This window comes from Neomonachus schauinslandi, chromosome 9, assembly GCF_002201575.2.
Source record: "Neomonachus schauinslandi chromosome 9, ASM220157v2, whole genome shotgun sequence".
In the NCBI taxonomy this organism is placed as follows: Eukaryota; Metazoa; Chordata; class Mammalia; order Carnivora; family Phocidae; genus Neomonachus; species Neomonachus schauinslandi.
The window spans coordinates 43610557-43632713 of record NC_058411.1 but is presented as its reverse complement, the minus strand read 5'-3'; the positions used below and the strand labels follow the sequence as shown (position 1 = coordinate 43632713).

General features: G+C 37.3%; 1 protein-coding gene across 2 annotated transcripts in view; it reads right to left on the bottom strand.

Annotated features, from left to right (window-relative positions):
• Nucleotides 1-1186: 1186 nt before the first annotated feature.
• Nucleotides 1187-22157, bottom strand: part of GCH1 (GTP cyclohydrolase 1) — a 45886-nt gene continuing 24915 nt past the window's right edge. The window contains exons 2-6 of one of the 2 annotated variants that reach the window (XM_021701425.1): nt 19788-19897; nt 15598-15653; nt 4008-4039; nt 2977-3061; nt 1187-1810 (exon numbers count right to left, since the gene is read on the bottom strand). In XM_021701425.1, coding sequence (XP_021557100.1) covers nt 1684-1810; nt 2977-3061; nt 4008-4039; nt 15598-15653; nt 19788-19897 — 410 coding nt within the window. In that variant the 3' untranslated portion in view covers nt 1187-1683. The remainder of the gene's footprint in view (nt 1811-2976; nt 3062-4007; nt 4040-15597; nt 15654-19787; nt 19898-22157) is intronic. The other variant, XM_021701426.1, reaches the window with a different exon arrangement.

Sequence of the window (22157 nt, the reverse complement as noted above, 5' to 3'; positions counted from 1 at the left end):
TTCTTTGGTCCTCCAAGTCACATCTGTTTTTACTTTAAAATACCAAACATGAGTGTCTAATTCTACTTCTAAATGTCTATTAAGCAGGATAATGTTTATATCACATTAGATTTTAAAAGGAACTCAAAATAAATTACCATTGTACTTCAGAAACTCCAAATATAGAAAAATATAGGAAATACAAGTAGGGAAGAATTTTTTTTTTAAAAAAACAGCACTTCCGCCATCTTGTCCCATCATAAGGCAAATGACATCAAAATGGCAGAGACAGGACTCTCAAGGTTATAGTAATCACTGTAGTTAATTCTTCTTAAGGTAATGGAATAAATTTGAAGAGCACAATGTCAACTAAATAAGAGACTTTTCCACGGAATGACTGTGGTTTTGTTTTTGCAGGGAAGTTGGGTTTTTTTGTTTGTTTATTTTAATTTGGCCCAGACTGCCCCAGTGGAGGAAATTTTGAGTCATTAATAAGGCAACAGCTTCCTGGACAAGAAGACCTGTATACCACTTAAATAGTTACGCTGAAGACAAGACCCATATGGAGCACAAGAGGAACCAGTATGGGGGCTTCCAATAATTTCTAGTAATTCCAGAAAATTACAGTACATTTTCACAGATACCAATAATGTAGCTTTCATTGAACATTGGATATCACTCACAATGCAGTCCATAGTTCATTCTGTATGCTTTCCTATTCACAGAAGCTATGGTTCTGCAGACCTGAAAATGATGGACATTCTCAAAAGTTTCTGGAAATACTTAGAAAAATATTTGTTAAGATAAAAAAAAAAAAAAGTTTTGAGGCATCTCCAAGGAATACACAAAGTAAGCTTGCAAGAAACTCCTAAAGGTAAAACAGTGAGGACTAGTTATTTGCAGGGTCAGTACTTAAGTCTCATAGAATAATGGCTTTTAAAAAAAGGCCAAGATATCTACACTCTAAGTGGTGTGATATTCTCATCAAGGCACAGAGAGTTAAACGCCTAAATCCCTGTGTGTTGACATGAGAATATACTTGTAAACAATAGGAACTAATTCCCTGTACTTGAATTTAAAAAAAGAATAGAAAGTGGAAATGTGCCTTTTTAACTCACAAAATCAAAAACAGATATTCCACCACCTGCCTTTGGTGACTAACGTTACAACTGGATAGTCAAAAAATAAATATATAAAAAATAAAGTGCCCTGGCAATTTAATAAATGTGATTAAAGTGAAACCTGTTGGACTTTGAGTTTGCAGAGCGATGCTGCACAGTGTACAAAAATTATTTTAAGCACTACACCATTTGGGGGGATAGTATATTGGCCATAGTTTTCCCCCATTCCCAACATTCCTATGCTTATGAACCCAATTACCATAGTATTTGAACAAAATACTTGTATTTTTCTTCCTTCCCAGCACCCTCAAGGTTATCCAAATGGCAGTGGTTTTGTGCATGCAACTTACACTATGGGCAGTTTCCTTGAAAGTTACCACTAAAAGGTGGCAAGAAGAAAGTAGAGGGCTCACCCCTTTGTTAATTATTTTTATTTGATTTGCTATAAATAATTATTAAACACCATTAGTGACAAGGATTAAAGTTCACATCTGTAACAATTGAAAATGGAATGTACAAACAATTAAGACCAAACAACGCTATTAGTGACACGATCCTCAAAGCACATGACACACACTGAAGTTCAGCTCTTAATGAGAGTTAGAAACTCTTCCCGAGTCTTTGGGTCTTCCCGGAACACACCCAACATCGTGCTGGTCACAGTTTTGCTGTTCATTTTCTGTACCCCTCGCATTACCATACACATGTGTCTACAAAACAAGACAACAGAGGTGGCTTAAAGAAATAGACAGTTGCTGGTTTGGTTTTTAAAGTCAAAAGCAGGCCAAAAAATTAAATCTGATTATACTGAGTTCACAGCTACCAACTGATCCAAAGATCACTTCTTAGACAAATGTGACCGAAAACTTTTATTTATGTTTCTTAGTCATATAGCTCTTATTCTTAGCAGCGGTTGAATCTTTGATGCATCTAGCAGAAGGGGAAACAAGGGAATTTTCTTCCTAGGTGAAAATAATACAAGGGGTCCACAGAAATAAAAACAACTTCTGGATAAAAAGAAATTCAGAATTCTCACTTGCTCCATCTGTAGGACCCAAACAGCACAATATTAGCTTACGTATTTGGAGAAATACTGAAGTATGCTGGTGTAACCAGGCAGAATCTAGGGAACGGTGATCCCAGTGCGTGTAAGCAACCTGGTGAAGCTGGACAACCTGCACTGCACAGAGCTCATGCCATGTCAGAAGAATGGACAAGATGTGTGCAATTCTCATCATTCATTCTAACTTAAAGAAGTTTCTCCAGGTGCCCTTTATACCCAGTTTTAGCTCCATTTTTTAAAATGTGTGACAAAATATTAGGAAAAGTCTGCTTGGAGCAACAAAGAGCCAAAGAAGAAATCAAGAGAAGACATAAAGGGCGCCTGGGTGGCTCAGTTGGTTAAGCGACTGCCTTTGGCTCAGGTCATGATCCTGGAGTCCCGGGATCGAGTCCCGCATCGGGCTCCCTACTCGGCAGGGAGTCTGCTTCTCCCTCTGACCCTCCTCCCCTCATGCTCTCTGTCTCTCATTCTCTCTGTCTCAAATAAATAAATAAAATCTTTAAAAAAAAAAAAAAAGAGAAGACATAAAATGCTACTGGTTGCACAAATCACCACGCTTAGACTGATGGCTCCCGACACCTCCACCATCCCCATTGAAAACAAAACAAAACCAGTCTCCCGTACTCTGGTTCCTGTATCGGCCACACAGTAAATGCAAGAGGTAAAAAAAAAAAAAAAGACAGCTTCAGGTCAGAGACAGAACACGTGACAGTGTCAATCATGTGGCATCACCTGGTGCTGGAAAAACAGAGCAGCACTAAACACCATTTCCGTGTACCACGATGACATCATTAAGGACAAATACGGACTTACGTTGCTTCAACCACCACCCCAACTCCAGCAGGCTGCAAGGCTTCTGTGATTGCTACGGCAATTTGTTTCGTCAGCCGCTCTTGAACTGTGGGGGTGACAAGAAGCTCCGTTGAAGAGTCTGACACAGCGGTCTTTAGAATATTCATTGTCTTTAGAATATTTGGAATCTTAAAAAGCAGACTTCTGTGAGGCATCAGAACCAAGACACACCAGCTTTTACCAGTTTGCTTTGTCTGCCGCCCACAGGAGACAGCTGTTCAATTCCCTCGTCTGCAGGTCAGCACCACTGCAGGGAGTGGGTAAGAATGACAACTGTCTCTTAGGCGTGCGGAAGACCAACTGATGACAAGCACCTCCATGCAGATGAATAAATAGCTCGCGACAGGATTAACAAGAGCACTAAACCCAATTATTGAATTGTATGTAAAGCTGAAAACCAAGAATCTAACCTAAACAATGCAGTCCCTGTGCTGAATAAAAAATTCGCCTTTGAAAACATATTAAAGTGTTCACGGCAGCATCGCATCTATTTGAAAACTGACAAAATTTTCAACTACCTCTTAGAGCAGGGATTGGTTAAATCAAGCCCCAGCACAGCCGTACAATGGAATGCTAAACAGCCAGCAAAATGAATAAGATAGTTACATGCATGTGGGGAAAAAATGTTTGATTTGTACAAAATGAATAAGACAGTTACATGCATGTGGGAAAAAAATGTTTGATTTGTTAAGTGAAAAAAAAAATAGGGGAAAAAAGTGAAGCCCATTACATACAATATGAGCCCATTTAAAAATATAATAAATTGATTTTAAAATGTTGGTAGATGCACAAAATATGAAGGAATGTGCAAATACAACAATGATTTCTTCTGGAGGCTTGAAACACTGCAGACTTTCCCTTTCTAGGTTATATTCCTATGAGGTTTTGACTTTGGTAAGTCATATGTATTACATGTGTAATGAGAACAACAAAAAATACTTTCTCCTTAAGAAAAAAAAAGTTTTTCTGTAAATAAAAGTTTAAAAGTTTACCTTGTAATCGTCTACTATAGATTTCTACAATCCTAGAAAAGAAAGAATTGTTTTAGTTAATCATAAATTTGTTTGAAGTGGAATTGGCAAGGCTTCCTCAAAAGACCAAAAGGACTTTATCGAAGCAATTGTAGGGTGTGGGCAGGAGATTAATGCTTCTAAGAGGAGGAAAGATACAAAAACTACATGGAAATGAGAAGTGGGAGGGTCCTGAGGAAACCACCAAGTATGACACAGAGTGGCAGTTCCCTATGTCCCCAAAGAGAGAGAGAGAATTATGTGCATATTCACTTAGGAAAAACACAATGATTTTAGAGCTCCGAAGTCATCAATTTCAGGCCAAGTCTCAAGTGTCCTAATTAATCATATTGTTTAATCAGAGCTTCAAGTTCAAGTTAAAAATAAAAAGACTATTTGTTAATTAATAGCAGGCCATTGTCAACTACTGTACCCACTAAACCTATTAGGATAATCAGATTAGAACTGAACAGACTTCAGACATCTCTTTATAAGCTACATCTATATAAGCACTCGGTATGATTAACTCCCCAAAATAAAAACCTCCTGATCTTGGCTTATAACACAATCTGTCAAGTGACGGATTTTCCCCTTTCAACATCTTTCACTCTAGTCGTGAAATGTAAAGATGGCCACATGAATTACCTACTCGAGGATAACAATTCACATTAAGGATCTTTTCTTTAAAACGTGGCCTTTTAGTCATGAATTTGGACTCAATTTAAGGATCACTTCACCTAGGAGGCATTTTATGGCTCTTTCCCACGGCCCCACCCCCCCACTATAATGCTCAGATAAAATTGAAAAGTTGCTCCTTTATACCCATTATAGCCAAAATACGCTGCCCTGTTTACCACTCAAACTGAAGGCAGGAGCCACCCTGATTCTTCTTCATGTTTCTGGTTGGTTTATACCATTGGACGAATACAATTATATATTTTTGATTTTGAACAAAAACCTGAGGAAGGATGCTGTTCAAGCTCCTGGATAGGAAATATGCCATATTTCTTCTAGGTCAAATCTCTATATATGACTTCTCATAGCTTTCCAGGTGATTAATTTCTGTTGTATGAATAAGAGATGCCATTGATTTAAAAATTAGTAATGTCTTCCTTCTCATAGTCATCATTTCGTTCTCTCAAGCAGAATTTCAGGTACAGTAGACAACAGTGGCAATACTGGGCACTCATATTTTGCTCTATACTTTAATAGGAATGCCTGTAACATTTTACTATCATCGATGATACCTGCTGGTTGCTGGTAAATAGCCACTCTCAGGTCAAAGAAAGGCCATTCACGCAGATCTTTATTGAGTGCCTTCTACGTATATGATTATGTGATGAACAGGGTCCCTATGCTTAGAGAGTTTATAATTTATTCCTGGTTTATTCGGTTTTCATTTTCAAGTAAGCAGAAGGCGTTGAATTTCTGTCTTCTCAGCATTAAAGATAATCATATAGCTTCCCTGAATTAAAAAAAAAAAAACTATTTGGCCCTCTTTCTTTAAGATAATGTGTTGAGAGGTAGTTGTTGAAAAGAGTTCTAATTTAACACTAATATTTATCTGCTTTTTTTTTAAGACTTTTAAAATTTATTTATTTGACAGAGAGAGACACAGCGAGAGAGGGAACACAAGCAGGGGGAGTGGGAGAGGGAGAAGCAGGCTTCCTGCGGAGCAGGGAGCCCGATGCAGGGCTCGATCCCAGGACCGTGGGATCATGACCTGAGCCGAAGGCAGACGCTTAACCATCTGAGCCACCCAGGCGCACCTCATCTGCCTTTTAATATTGCCATTGGCAAACAATCATCAGTCTAATTGCTGTTACCTTGTAGGTAATGTTTTCTCGGCAGCTGCTTTTATGATATTTCATTATGTGTACTCTGAGGTTTTCTATGTTGTGTCCAGGTGGGGATTTAATTTTTTGTGTTGTTTGGGATTCATTCGGGTTCCTAAATCTAAAGACTGATTTTTTTGCACGTGCTTCAGAAACATTTTCAGCCATCACCTTCTCTAATATTGCACCTACCCCATGGCCTCTGTTACCTCCAGGAATTTCAATTAAGGATACATTTGACCTCCTCAGTCTTCCACATCTCTTATGTTCTCACCCATATTTTCCACCTAGCTCTGAATGCAATTGCTTCAGACCTTTCTTCCAGTTCACTATTTTTGGCTGTGTCTAAGCTGCTATCTGTCGATCTTTTTGTATTTATTTGTATTATTTATTTGTATTTATTTATTTGAGAGAGAGAGAGCACACGAGCTGGGGGAGAGGCAAAGGGAGAAGGAGAGAGACAATCCTCAAGCAGATTCCCCACTGAGTGTGGAGCTGGATGCAGGGCTTGATCCCAAGACCCTGAGATCATGACCTGAGCTGAAATCAAGAGTCTGATGCTTAACTGACTGAGCCACCCAGAAATGTGACTGTATTGGGCTTCAAATCCAATTTTCACTTTTTTTTCGAGATTTTATTTGGTCCTTTTTTTCCCAATCTAATTCTAAAAGTTTATTCCTTTGCCAAACTTTCTGTATTCTTTTTTTTTAAGATTTATTTATTTATTTTTAAAGAGAGAGAGAGGTGGGGGGAGGGAGAATCCCAAGCAGACTCCCCACTGAGTGTGGAGCCAGACATGGGGTTCGATCTCATGACCCTGAGATCATGACCTGAGCCGAAATCAAGAGGCACCCAGGCGTCCCTCAGGATTCTTATTTTCTAACATATTTGTTGTATGTTCTGTGTCTATTAGCTCCAGCCTCTGCCCTCTTTGGCCATTTGTTTCAGCTGACTCTGACTCATGGTGGCTTTTCTTTTACTTTTGGTGAATTCATGCTCCTTGGAGTATCATTTGTGGGAATTCTCTGAAGCCAAAATAAAAGTGCATCAGAGAATGAGCACTTGTTTCTGCTAGGTGCTAAAAGGCTACCTCCTTGGCAACATTTTTAATTATTGCCCTGGGTTTTCTGAGGACCAAACATGGTGATGTGAATTCTGAGCCTAACCCTTGTGAATACACGGCTATGTGTTCTTTTTCCTGCTCTCCCCAGAACAAAGCTAACAGGTCATCTCTCTCCCAATTTGGGGTGGAAAAGGAGGACAGAACCCTGGCTTTGACTCCAGTGCTGGCTAATTCTTGTGAATTCTCACTGGAACTGCCTTACATTTTCCCCAACATTTGAAATATTCATACACATTCTATCTTAGTAAGCTATACTAGGGGGGATATCATTACCATCTAGTTTACCATAGTCCCAGAATCAGTAGTTCTTAATTTTAATCTAAGCCATTTCTGTATTCTTGGAATAAATCTCCCTGGGTCATGATGGAAACAGTACTTGAACCTGTTAAAGTAGGAGTTAATATTTAGGATTTTTCAACTATATTCATAAGTGGGATTAGTCTATCACCTTTTTAAATGCTAGTTTTATCAGACTTTTGTCAGAGACAGGCAGCTTCATCAAATTAATTGTGTAGCTTTTCAGGTTTTTCCATGCTCTTGAATAATTTAAACAACACTGGAATTAGTGGTTACTTGGAGGTTGTCTATTAAATTGATCATCCACCCCTTTCCCTACCACCCCACTCCCAACATTAATTTGACTTTTTCCAATGGCTACTAATTTATCCAAGTTTTCCAACTCTTGGCTCATTCCCTTCTCTCTCCATCTTTTTAAACTTATTAATAAAGATTTAAAGTTTCTAAAGCATATTTCTGGTTACATAGCCTCTCATTTCTAGGTGTATTTCTCCTCTCAATCAGACTGCTAAGCAATCTATGGTATATGATCTTTTGGATTTATGTTTTCTATTCTTTTTTAAATTTTCTAACTTAATCATTTTATTTTTCTTACTTCTTTCCTATTTGTCCTATTAAGCTTGCTTTTTCTTTAAAAAAAAATATTGAATGTTTAGTTTATTTGTTGGGTTTCTTATTCAATAATGAAAGCGTTTGTGGCTATAAATTTATCTCCAAAGCACAGGTTTTTTAAAAATTTCAGCTTTACTGAGGTATAATTGACAAAGATTTTAAAGACAAAGTGTACATTGTGATCTAACATATGTATACATTGGGGAAAAAAAATCCCCCATCTAGTTAATTAATACACCCATCACCTCACATATTTATCTTTTTTCCCCCCAGTGAGAACAATGAACATCGGAGTAGAGCTATTTCTTTAATATCCTATCTTCACTTCCTCTGGATATATACCCAGAATTAGGATTGCTGGATCATATGCTAGTTCTATTTTTAATTTTTTGAGGAATCTCCATACTGTTTTCCATAGAGGCTGCATCAATTTACATTCCTACCAACAGTGTACAAGGGTTCCCTTTTTTCCACAGCCTCACCAGAACTTACATTGTCTTTTTGATAGTACTGTAGCCATTCTAATAGTTGTGCGGTGATATCTCATTGTGGTTTTGATTTGCATTTCCCTAATGCAATTAATGAAATTGAGCACCTTTTCATGTATCTGTTGGGCATCTGTATATCTTCTTTGGAAAAATGTCTATTCAGTTCCTCTGCCTATTTTTTAATTGGATTGATGCTTTGCTATTGAGTTGTACGAGTTCTTTATATATTTGCACACTAACCCCTTACCAGATAGGTGATTTGCAAATATTTTCTCCCTTCTGTAGGTTGCCTTTTCATTTTGTTGATGGTTTCCTTTGCTATGAAGAGGCATTTTAGTTTGATGTAGTCCCACTTGTTTATTTTTTATTTTGTTGCTTTTATGTTTGGTGTCAAATCATCACCAAGACTAATGTCTAGAAGCTTACCCCCTATGTTTTCTTCTAGTTTTATGGTTTCAGGTCTTATATTCAATCACTTTTTAAGTCGATTTTTGTGTATAGTATATGAAGGGAGTCCAGTTTTTAAGTTTTATTTATTTTTAAATTTTATTTATTTGAGAGAGAGTGAGCAAGTGCACAAGCAGGGAGAGTGGCAGGCAGAGGGAGAAGCAGGCTCCCCACTGAGCAGGGAGCCCTACGCAGGGCTCTATCCCAGGACCCTGGGATCATGACCTGAGCTGAAGGCAGATGCTTAACCAACTGAGCCACCCAGGTGCCCCAAGTTTATTTTTTAGTAATCTCTACATCGAATGTGGGGCCAAACTCATGAACCAAAGAGTCAACTACATCAGCTTAGTCACACGCTCTACTGACTGAGCCAACCAGGTGCCCCCCAAAACCATTTATTAAAGATACTATCCTTCCCTTATTCTTCCTTTGTCATAAATTAATTGGCCATATATGCATGGGTTTATTTCTGAGCTCTCTATTCCATTCCATTGGTCTATGTATCTATTTATATGGCAATGCCATTCTGTTTTGATTATTACAGCTTTGTAATTTAGTTTGAAATTAGAAAGTGTGAAGTCTCCAGCTTTTTTGGTTTTTCTCAGGATGGCTTTGACTATTCGGGGTCCTTTGTGGTTCCATTCAAATTTTAGGATTGTTGTTTCTATTTCTGTGAAAAACACCATTGAAATTTTGAGAGGGATTGCATTGAATCTGTAGATTTCTTTAGGTAGTATGGACATTTAATCAGTATTAATTCTTCTAATCCAAGAACATGAGATATCTATTTGGATCTTCTTCAATTTCTCTCATTTAATGTCTTATAGTTTTCAGTGTACAGATCTTTCACCTGTTTGCTAAAATTTATTCCTAAGTATTGGTGCAATTGTAAATAGGATTGTTTTCTTAATTTCTCTGACAGTTTGTTATTAATGTGTAGAAACACAACTAACTTTTGCATATTAATTTGTATCCCTTAACTTTATTTATTAGGGTTATTTGATATGATTGTCTATCATATCAAAGGAATTTAAAAGAACTTTAACTTCCAAAAAGCTCATTTTTAAAAATAGTTTTGTATTAATTTCAACTATTCTTGTTACACAATAGCCTATTCTTTTTTTTTTTTTTTTTTTTTAAGTTAAAGTTTGCCTTTTGGCCAAAATCCTATTACTGTGCTTTGTATAAATTTTTGCCCATCCCTTTTTTATTCTGTTTAGTTTTTGCTAGTTTTAAATGGTTTTGGGGGGCACCTGGCTGGCTCAGTCAGTAGAGTGTGTGACCAACACTGAGAGGTAATTAGTGTTCCACTCACTTCTTTCAGGTTTGTCAGTTTCTCTACGCATTTAGTCCAGTTCCTGTTTTCTGTTTTGAACCAATTTGACCAAAAAATAAAAAAAGATTCATGACCACTTTTATTATACAAAGTTCCTCAATATAAGAGGGCCAACCTTGTCTCCTTTGATAAATTTTCCTTTTTATTTTTAACTTTTATAATTTTTTTTAATAAAGGGGACATAATTAGGTACTGGATTTAAGTAGACATCTTATCTGAATTGCCCACTTATTGGTCTTATAAAATCTATGCTAGGTCCTCTGTTTCCTTTGTTGCATTATGCTTTCTCTCCTCTTTTTCCTCCTCTGGCAACTAGGAAAGTTATTTGGTAGCTCCTTTGCAGGTGGATGGTATAATTTAACCCTTGCAAATCTTAATGGTATTTTTGATGTCTTCATATAACTTGACTTGTCACCAGGCTGCAAATTCTCAACTATGGTTAGAGCAAAGAGCAAAAAGCAGCAGGAGGTGGAGGTGGATCACAGTGGGACTTTTCAGCTAAAGTAAGGAGTCTGAACTTTATCTTAAAAGCTATGGGGAGCTACGAAGGAGCAGCATCATCAAATCCACACTTTAGAAAGTACATCCTAGCAGTGTATGAGAGCAGATTTAAAGACACTGAGAGATTAGAGACAAGGAGGAGTTCAGAGTTTTATAATGCGTAAAGAACATAAGAAAGGCCCAACAGAGAGTGGCAGCAAAGATGGCAAGAAGGCAGCATGGTAACAGCAGGGAAATGGGGGTGCTGCAGGAGGTACAGTGAGCATACAATGGCAATGGATGGATTCTTTCTCACTCTTTGCACCAAAATACATTCCAGATGGAGCAAAGAGTTAAACATAAAAATAAGACCATAAAAATAACCCAAAAACATGAGTTTATGACTACATAAAAGTTTTAAAACTCCTTTGTGGAAAAATATTTTAAAACAAAATCAGAAGACAAATGACAAGCCTGGAAAAATTATTTGCAGCACCTGACCTAACTGGTTTAACATTCAAAGAGGTCATACAAATCAGTAATAAAAAGATAAGCAATCCAATAGAAAAATTAGCAAAGCTAACTAAAAGCAGGACGTTTCTATAGGGATTCAAACTCTACCAAAGAAATGCAAGTTTTAAAAAAATACATTAAAACACCAGGTACCTTTTTCCACTTATCAGTTTGGGGAAGATTGAAAAGTGTGATGAAACCCAGTGTTGGCAAAAGTGGAGAAACACACACCCTTTGACCATATAAACTGATATGCTTTTTTTTTGAAGAGCAATTTGGTAATATCAAAAATTCAGCTACCCTGAACCCTGCAATTTAATTCCAGTAATTTACAATATATAAAACATATTCACAAAAGCATTTTTTCCCCTTTTTGACAATAGTCTCAAACTATAAACTATACTTCTATCAAAGACTGTTTAAATGAATTATATTAAACAATTAAAGAAATACTATGTAGCCATTAAAATGAACTCAGACTTTTTGGACTAAAAGATGTCCAAGGGATTTCAAAGTTTTTAAATTAAAAATACCAACATGGGCGCCTGGCATGTGACTCTTGATCTCAGGATGTGAGTTTGAGCCCCATGTTGGAATTACTTTTAAAAAAATTAAAAATTAAGGGGCGCCTGGGTGGCTCAGTTGGTTAAGCAACTGCCTTCGGCTCAGGTCATGATCCTGGAGTCCCTGGATCGAGTCCCGCATCGGGCTCCCTGCTCGGCGGGGAGTCTGCTTCTCCCTCTGACCCTCCTCCCTCTCATGCTCTGTCTCTCATTCTCTCTCTAAAAAAAAAAAAAAAATTAAAAATTAAGAAACAAAAAGCACAAGTTGTAGTATAGAATGTGGGGTATGATCTCCCTTTTTTATTCTGTTTAGTTTTTGCTAGTTTTAAAGAGCTCTGTGTTTGTGTTTGCAAAGAAATTTTCCAGAAGGACAATCTCTAGTCAAGAGACAAGAGATCTCTAGTTTTCATGTTGAGGAATGGAAATAGAAAGGAAGGCTTTCCCTTTACTCACTCATTTGTATTTAAGCTTAATTGGTAAGTATGTTACTTTTATAATAGAGGAAAAAAGAATGTTCCCCTTGTAATCTAATGCCCACCCTATCTTTCCAACTATCTTGCAGTCATCCCTGCCTAAATCTCTTATTTCTACCAATTAATCTGCTCCCTATCCACTGGAATATGGCCTTGTGCCTACCCTCTTATTTGCCTTTGCTTATTATGTATTAACTATACCTAAAGGAATTTCTCTTTCATTTAGAATTCTGCCCAGCCTTCCACCTCTCGGTCTCTTCAACCCTGCCAGGCCACAGTCCTATTGGCTCCTCTGAACTCAGAGGTCCAAACCAGGCATTTCAGAGGTACCTGCTGCCTCACACTGTCCACCCTTCTTGAAGGCAGTGGCTGTGTCCTTTCCAGCAGCCATCGTAGCTGACACAATACCCTTTCACAGTCGATGCTCAATAAGTAGATTAACCATGGCTATCCTGAGGCACTTCAGTTCTATATTCAAGATTTAATTATGTTCACTCAGTTATTCTAAGGCAAGAAAATGAATATATGTTCAATGCATTTTCAGCAACAAAAGGGCCCTTTTTTAAAGATTTTATTTTTTTAAGATTTATTTAAGTAATCTCTACACCCAACATGGGGCTTGAACTCATGATCCTGAGATCAAGAGTCGCATGCTCCTCTGACTGAGCCATCCACGGACCCCAACAAAAGGAATTTCTATTCAAACTACATTTACTCTAGACTTCTACTAGAGTTAAACCAGATCAACTCACTTCTGGCATTTTCTTGTTACTTAAGGCTTTACTGTTTGATATTTGACTTCCCTGGCACTGAAAGGTCATTCGTTTAAAGGCAAGCATATAACAGCCTTCACATACAAGATTAAAATGAGCAGTGAAGTTTTGCTAACACATCCAGCTTTCTTTATTACCCTTCATTCCCTAAATATTCCTACTTCTTATAAGAAATAAGTGGTTGGATAAAATCTTAGCCTTCTTTCCTGTTTAATAGATCCTTCAATCAAATTTTTTACAAATATCTGAAAGTAACATACACTCTGTTCTTTGGTTTAGTGTTCCTTTTTTTTTTTTTTTTTAAGTTTTAATCCCATTAGCATAAGGACAAATCCCCATGCTAATAATCAACTCCTTTGTATTGTTTCATAAAAGCTTAGTTATTAGAGATCTTTCCATTTCACTAGGAAAGGAAGTAACTAAAGATTATTCCTTTCTACCCCTAAATTACCATTTATTCCAAGGTCTCACTGGATTACTCAAGAATCCATTTCCATAGTATTACCCATGGGCTACACAGCATGGTCTTCTAGAGAAGGCTACTTACATTTAGACCAAGGCTTAATATGGTTTACCAAGCTTCCTTATAATGTGAAAACTATCCACTACATACCTTTCACATATGGACAGTCTGTTAAAAGCATCAGCAGTGCCAGAATTTCCATATAGGAAAAGCATAGAGTTAGCAATCTTGCTGGAAGGGAGCATGCCATGGGGCTGTGCCTAAAGCTAGGTTTACAAGACAACCACACTGACTTTACTTAGACTGTGTCTTATAAAACAGTAAGAATAACCAATTTCAGTAAAGACACTTCCATTCACAGTTGACATGACTTTATTTAATCATTTAGGAGTAAGTTATTAGGGAGGGGGTTGCTAAGAAAAATTATACTAGGATTATTTTCTGCCATCACCACCAATACCCTTTTTCAGCCACCCCTTGGCACTGCCACTGGGTACAGATCACTGAAAAGTGGTGAGATGTTTCTCAATTTGTGTTAAGAGCCTTTCTGCAGTGAAGCAATTACAGTTATGATATAAAAACATCTTTTCATGGTACCAAGTAGCCCTGTCTGATGGAGAGAGTGCTGAGCAGGAATGAGGTCAGAAACTAGGGAAGTTAAATTTCTCTCCTCTACCTACTCTCTCCTTAATCCACAGAGGAAATGAGTGAGAAAGTGGAAGTGAAAACAAAGTAAAAAGAAGAGCTGTGGAGAGCAGCTGTCAGACTGACAGCGTGGTTTTTACAGATTCCAGCACAGAACTGAAAAAGAGCTGGACCACCATTTCAGGACTGTGGTGAATCCCAGTGTCTATGTGGAGAAGCAGCAGGAACCCATCAGAGCCATTGTATAGTTAGTTGGTCACAAAGATTCATTTATTCCAATTTTGATACAGTCACTATAACCTCAAATTATCCACACCTAGCTTGGTTTATTTTAAAGGGTGAGGGGCACTTGACTATATGTTCATCACCTATTCCCTCATTGTGTTCTTTTTTTAAAAAAATTATTTTATTTTTTAAGATTTTATTTAAGACAGAGTGAGGGAGAGAGAACGTGCGCAACAGAGAGCACAAGCAGGGAGAGGGAGGAGCAGACTCCTCTGCTAAGCAGGGAGCCAGATGTGGGGCTCGATCCTAGGACCCTGGGATCAGGACCTGAGCTGAAGGCAGACGCTTAACCAACTCAGCCACCCAGGCGCCCTTCACTCATTTTGTTCTTAATTCTCTCTCAACACACACACACACACACACACACACACACACACACACACACACCTCCTAGCATTTCCCCATACCCAGGACTCACTAACTCTATACAAAGAAATTACAAAAAAAAGAATATTTAGGGGCAATAAAGTATTGGTGACTGAGCCTATCAGAGATATATGAACACATCCTCAAGTTGATTTCCAGTTAAACAGAGATGACCATACTTGTCTATTACTTCTCCTTCCTAAAGCTGAAATAAAAACAGTAGCAAAGGAATTTTTTAAAAGGCATGAACCCACAGGAAAGAATGGGAAAGAAGACTGTATTAGAAAAGAGAGAAATAGGAGAGTAACTATTGTTTTAGAATATTGCTGAGAAAGCCAAGAAAGGCACAGCACAGTCTCGTGTCTGCAGAGGTAAAGAAACCAGAAGTGAATGAATGGCCCTGCAGGACCCCCGAGAGATGCCCGGAGATACCCAGGTGCAGTGGGGTCGAGACCCCAAAGAGTAGTTTGATTAAAAGTCTGAAAACAGTGCAGTGCGATGAGACCCCTGCGCAAGTTTCCTCTTCCCACCAGTTAACTAAACCACCCTTAAGTATGGGGGCTGGACTGAACGCACCCTCGGATCCTTTCTAGTCAAGGAAAGCTCTACAGAAAAGGGTATGAGCTAAGACTTTAAGGATGTGCTGGTGGAAGAGGGTTGGAAGGTATGGGAGGAAGGCAGTGAGGGGTGAAAAGAAAAGGGATTTGTGTTTCAGGTCCTCCAAATATGTTTGTCTCTGCAACCATAAATTTTAAGTAGCAACGTGACTTCCAAGTTAGATCCACACCAGTCAAGAAAGCCTTGTGAGATTCTTGCCATATAAGGGCAGGTCCTACAAATCTGTTTTCCTATTCACCACACAGTCATACTTACCTTGCAAGTTTGCTGAGGCCAAGGACTTGCTTGTTAGGAAGGTAACCAATGTGAACCTTCAAAGAAGAGACAGAAATCACGACTTAAGTGAAAATCCAATGCTTCTTTGAAACAAAATAAGGAAATAAGGAAACAATACAGTATATGCATTATGTAATTCAACACAATGAAAAATGTATCTTTAAGATACATAGATTAAGACTTAGAAAATGAAGCACTTACAAAAACATTTAGAAAATTACATATATGCAGTAAAAGGAAAATATACATGAATGACTATTAATGAAATGACAAATTTGAAATACAGTCAGGTATTTCCTGGTGAAGTTAAACTCTTGATATAATTCTTAAAGTCCTTCTTCTATTGAGGGGACACACGCTCTAGAAAGTGCAAATTATCTTGTAACAACATTAAAATATAGCCAGGAAAGCATCCTTAATTTTTTTTTAAGATTTTATTTATTTGTTTTGAGAGAGAAAGAAAGAGAGAGTATGAGTAGGGGGAGGGGCAGAGGAAGAGGGAGAGAGAGAATCTCCAGCAGACTCCGTGCTGAGCGGGGAGCCTGACACAGAGCTCGATTCCATAACCCTGAGATCATGACCTGAGCCAAAATCAAGAGTTGGTCTCTCAACTGACCGAGCCACCCAGGAGCCCCAGGAAAGCTTCCTTTAAATGGCTGAAACTGTACTATAAATATTGCTATTCTACCTTAAAAATCCCACCTCGTTGCCCAGAAAAAGGGTCTCCATATTCTCTGTCATGCTTGGTGGCCTCATTTCCAAGCTGCTGGAGAACACTATCTTTCTGATGGGAGATAAAGGACACAGCTACAAATGTGACTTGTCAAGACCTGGACCTTAAGACCTAAGTTCTTATAGGACCTACCTAAGGCCAAGCCAATTCTGTAATCTTAAAAGTCACTAATATCTCCTATGTCCATGTTACCTCTCTTTGAGCCATGTATCAATTATGAGAAAACATTAGTTCTACAAAAAGGCTAATAAATGGTCATTTGTAGGCAATCAGTTAGCCTAATATAAAATCATAGATTCATTTGCATCATGGTTTGCCTGCATTTGTTGCATTGTTCAGCTAATATTTACTATACATGTAAATAATTGATCTAGTAGTAATTAATGATTTTTCATCTATTAGCACTTTGCTTTGAGAGTTTGAGAATACCAATTCATCACCTTCCTGGTCAGCATAAAGAGAAAGTAAAGTAGCACCTGAACACTGGGTATTTCAAAGAAAAATAGAGTTAAAACTTTCCCACAGAATTAGATCTTCTGTACCACTTGAAATTTTTATACTTATGTGCAAAGCCACACTTTATTGTTTGTATTATTTTTTTATCCTTCTGAAGATCCTAAGTCATTTAAATGTCGATTAGAGAAAATCCTCACAGAATAATATATTTTTTAAAAAGTTAGCAAGAACGCAAACACAGAGATAATCATAGCAGAAAGTAACAGGATATAGTGGTGAGAGGCTGAGCACAGATCAAGCTCCTAGGTCTAACCCCAGCCAAATCACTAACTCCTTCTGTCCTCTTGGACCAATCATAGGCTTTCTGGGTCTAAATTCCTCACTTACAATAAAAAGTAATAAGATAAGCTCAAAGTTCCCCCCCCCTTCTTGAAAAACCTGAGCTCTGATATCACATGGCCAGCATCATTAATTGTGGGATTGCCAGTCAGTGCATGCCTCTTGGTAAGATGGAATACAGAGCCGTCAGCAACTCCATGAACTACTCTTAGTGAAAATGTTTAGCCTTCATATTAGGAAGTTTTAGATCTAGTCTAGTTTATAGGAAATCCAAAGGTTGAACGGAACAAATCCAGAAGGTGGGACATTCCGCAGGACAACTGGCCCAGTCTCTTCAGTAAGAGAATGCAGGGGTGGGAGGGAGGAACTATTTTTATAATAAGAGACTTAAGAAGCATTAACAACCCAAAGCAATGCAAATGTGTGACTCTTATTTGGATTCCGGTTTATTTATTTTTAAACATTTTATTTTTAAGTACTCTCTACATCCAACATGGGGCTCAAATTTACAACCCCGAGATCAAGAGTCACATGCTCTACCAACTGAGCCAGCCAAGTGCCCCTGGATTCTGATTTAAACAAACCAACATTAAGACAGTTGAGACAATTGCAGAAAGGTAAATATGGGTTAGTTATTAGATGCTATTTATGAATTACTATTAATTTTGTTTATAGTAGTGCTAGTGTGGATAAGAAAATATTTTAGAAATGTGTATTAATAATTAGTGATGAAGAGTCATGCTGTCTACAACATACTTTATATTCTTTAATATGTTGAAGAATTTACTGCTAACTTTTCAGGATAATAATCAAATCAGAGTTACAGTTCCTTAAAAATCCTTATCTTTTACAGACACATACTGGAAGAAATTATGGAAAAAAATAATATGATATCTAGGATTTGCTCCTCTTGTCCAGTGGGAACTCATATATAACAAGATTGGTCCTTTACCAATAATACTAAAGTTGGTTTTAGGAAACATGGAACTTTATCATACTAGTCTTTCTATTCTTATATATTTGAACTTTTCTATAACAAAAGGTTTAAAAAAGAGAGATACCACTACATACACATCAGAATACTAAACTTAAAAAGACTGAAAGTGCCAAGTGTTGGCAAGGATGTGAAGTGACTGAGACTCACCTAAGAGTATATGAAGTGTAAAGTGGTACAACCACTTCGGAAAACTAAAGATCAGTATTTATTAAATTGAATATGCATATACTCCATGACCCTGCAAGTCCACTCCTAGGTATATTCCTAATAGAAATGCATGCATATATGCACCAAAAGAATGCTGGTAGCAGTACTGTTTGTAAGAGGAGAGAGGGAGAGAGAGGACAATGTAAATAGCTACCAAGAACAGAATAAACTGTGATATGTTTGTACAACGAAACAATATACAGCAACGAAAATAAGCTACAATGACAGGCAATAACATCAGTGACTTTTACAATGTGGAACAACAACAACAAAAAAGCCAGACACAAAAGATTTCATGCTGTAGATTCTTTCCATTTATAAGTTGAAAAACAAGAAAAATGATCTATAGTGTTTGAAACTGATATACTGGTTATCTGTGGAGACAAGGGATGGGTTAGGGATTAAAAAGGGCACAGGATGAGCTTGCAGGATAGTAATAATGTTCTAGTTCTTCATCTGTGAGGTAGTAAGGAATACCTTTATAATTTGTGCATTTTCTATGTTTTACTTTATAAAAAAGTGAAAAAATACTTTAACAAAAAAAAAAGTGAAGCAAATGTTAACACATTAAATTTAGGTGATAGGTATATAGGTACTCGTAACACTATTTCCTATAAGTCTTCTGTTTAAAAACGATTACTAAAAAGTCAAAATAAAATAAAATTATAATGGGGGGAAGGACAGACTACTCTTGGTCATAAATCCACATGTTTTCAAAGGGATGTTTAAGTAAAACAAGCTAGATAACATTGTCTAGTTTGCATTAGGTTCATTTCTCCTAATACAGAAAAGGTTGGAAACAAATTGAATCCACTAATACTATGACCTCTGCCACAAGAAATTCTGCAATCATTGCTGCTCATGCCATATTATACAATAGTATAACTTGGATCAAACATTATTTAGTCAAAATAAAGAGCAAAGGTTTTCAGAGACTGCAGCAGCTACCTAAAAAAAAAAAAAAATGAAACTTTAATCTTATTATTTTAACCTATTAACATGGTATTTACTATGAAATGTTTGCCCTGAGGACTTTCTGCTACTTTGTTTTTGTTTTGTTGGTTTCTTTCCTTTCCCTTTTTTTTTTTAGATTTTATTTATTTATTTGACAGAAAGAGCACAAGCAGGCGGAGTGGCAGGCAGAGGGAGAGGGAGAGGGAGAAGCAGGCTCCCTGATGTGGGGCTTGATCCCAGGATCCCGGAATCATGACCTGAGCCAAAGGAAGATGCTTAACGGACTGAGCCACCCTGGCACCCCCTTGTTTTGTTAGTTTCAAGCTATTAGATTAGTTAGGTTGATAAAGAGTAAATGTTTATGTGTACCTCTACATATCTGGGATATTAGGAATTAGCAGGTGATGATCTTAAATATAATAATCCTAATTTTAAAATTTTAATGTGCTTTTTAAAATTCCTAGGGAACAGAGAAAAACTTACCTTTCCAACAAATGGAACTAGATGATGCTCACACATGGAAAACATATCTATGTCCTTCACAATCACCATCTCATCATGATCTTCATCAAATATAGCATCATTTAGGACATCTGAAATCAGAGGTTTGCTTTAATAACATTTCCAATTTTATAGAAAGATACAGGGTAGAAAAACTAACAATCTCCATGGATAAATATAGACTGACAGTCAACAAAGACAAAACATTAATCCTAACTAAAATATTAAGGGAATGCAAATTAAAATTATTTTTCTCCCACCAAATTAGCAAAGTCTTTCTCTTTAAATGATGAAAAAATCCTTAGGATATAGTATTACATAACAAATGCAGGATTACAAACAAATGTGTTTGCTGCGTGACAGAAGGAGAAATTATGCAAAACAAAAGAGTGGCTATTTCTGGTGATGGAAATGAGCTGCTTTCACTTTCTTCCTTACATTTTCTTGTACCTAACAGTTTCTCTAGAATGGATGTGTAGAAAACCATATCTGACTTCTGAGGCCAGAAGTCCTTAGCCATCTGACTTTGAGGTCAGATCTAGACACCTGTAAACTTGATATTTTATCTATCCCCTAAGTAATCTACTCTTATAAAATTTTCTAGTTACTGTATGCAAGCATCAGAGTTAAACAGATGCCTTCTTCCTTAAGGAAATAAATGCTACAATTTTTATGTATATGCCTGTCCAGATTGGATTTTGACCTCTGGATTCTGGTACATATGCCAGACATATGACAGACATTTAGAAACAAAAAAGCTTTATTTTTATTTTTTTATAGCTTTTGATTCATTTTTATTTTCAAAAAAGCTTTATTTTTAAAAAGTGCACTGATATCTGGATGTCTTGGCAGCCTACACACGTTCAAGACTCCAAGCTGTGTGATTTCAAGGATTTGGGGATACCCATCTACATAGTATGATGAGACAGAGGGGAGGAGGTGTGTTGAGGTTTGCAGCCACTTACGGTTATCTCCCCTCAGAAAGGCAGGCTGTGGAGTGAGTCACAGGGAAGAAGTGCAAACGTCCACCCACACAGCCTGACCTTCAGTGGCCCCGCTGCTACTAGAATAGAGGCTCACAGATATTGAATCATCATTTAACCACAGTTATCATCCCCTGAGTCAGGCTGTTCAGAGATACATTTGATTGTGTAGTGGAAAAGTCATTAGTGTGGTCAACAAAAGTGAATATGCAGGGTTTAGGTACACACAGACAAACACAACACTCCTGGTTGGAGAGGCTGATAAAATCCAGGGAAGAAAAGGCTCAGTGTCATTCTTGAAGTAAATACTTCTCCAAAAACAGTTTTCTATTCTGAATACTCTGCCCTAACCTTCAGTCATATTTCTGAAAGAAGTCTAAAAAATAGACCCTTAGTGCTACCCAAAATATCTTGGATTTCCCCAAGATTTTAAAGTCATACATAACATTAAAATCTTTAGTCACATAAGAAAAATTCTTGAAAGTAAAACAAACAAAATTATTTCTTAAAGAACAAAAGAGAATCATTGAAAAGCAGCATCCATTTGTTTTCTCTGGCAAAGAATGAGAGCATCCCCATTTCTAAGTTCTGACAACAACCATATGGCCCATGTTAAAATCTGGTCCTCAAGTTAGGCTAAGTTAGCATCTGGGTCCATCACTAACTAGCTATTGAACCTTCAGCAAAGTACTCTGTGCCTCAATCTTCTAAGCTGTAAAATGGGCATGAAAAAAGTGCCTACACTTTTCAGGGGCATCCTGAGGATTAAATGAGATAACCCACATGTGTTTAAAAGTGTGCAGCTGGGGTGAGTTGTAGCTATTGTTATTACTATTATTATAAGTAAGGTTGAGAGAGTCACTAAACTATGTGTCCCATGCACACGAATACATATCAGAATTTAAAAAGCAATAATTTCCTTCTAAGAGACCACAGAAAAGGAAAAATAGTAACTGCAGTGAGGAAACCTGGAAAAACACTACTTTATCCAAGTGATCCAGGTTAACTTTACCAGTAATAAGACATATTGCTACCACGTAGCTCCTGGTATAATTCGATGAGAAGGGCACATCACCTCTGTAGTGTCCTTCCCCACGTGTATAACTGAGGTCTAATCACCAGACAAACTGAGGGACATTCTGCAAAATATCCCAACAAGTACTTTTTTAAAAAGACATGGGAAGACTGAAGAATTGTCACGGATTAGAGGAAACTAAAGAAACATGAAAACTAAATGCAATGGAAAAACTAAAATCCACATGAAGTCAGTAGTTTAGTCAATAGTATTGTACCAATATTAATTTTTTAAGGGATGAGAACTGTACCATAGGCCATATGAGATGTTAATATGCGAGGAAACTGGGGCAAG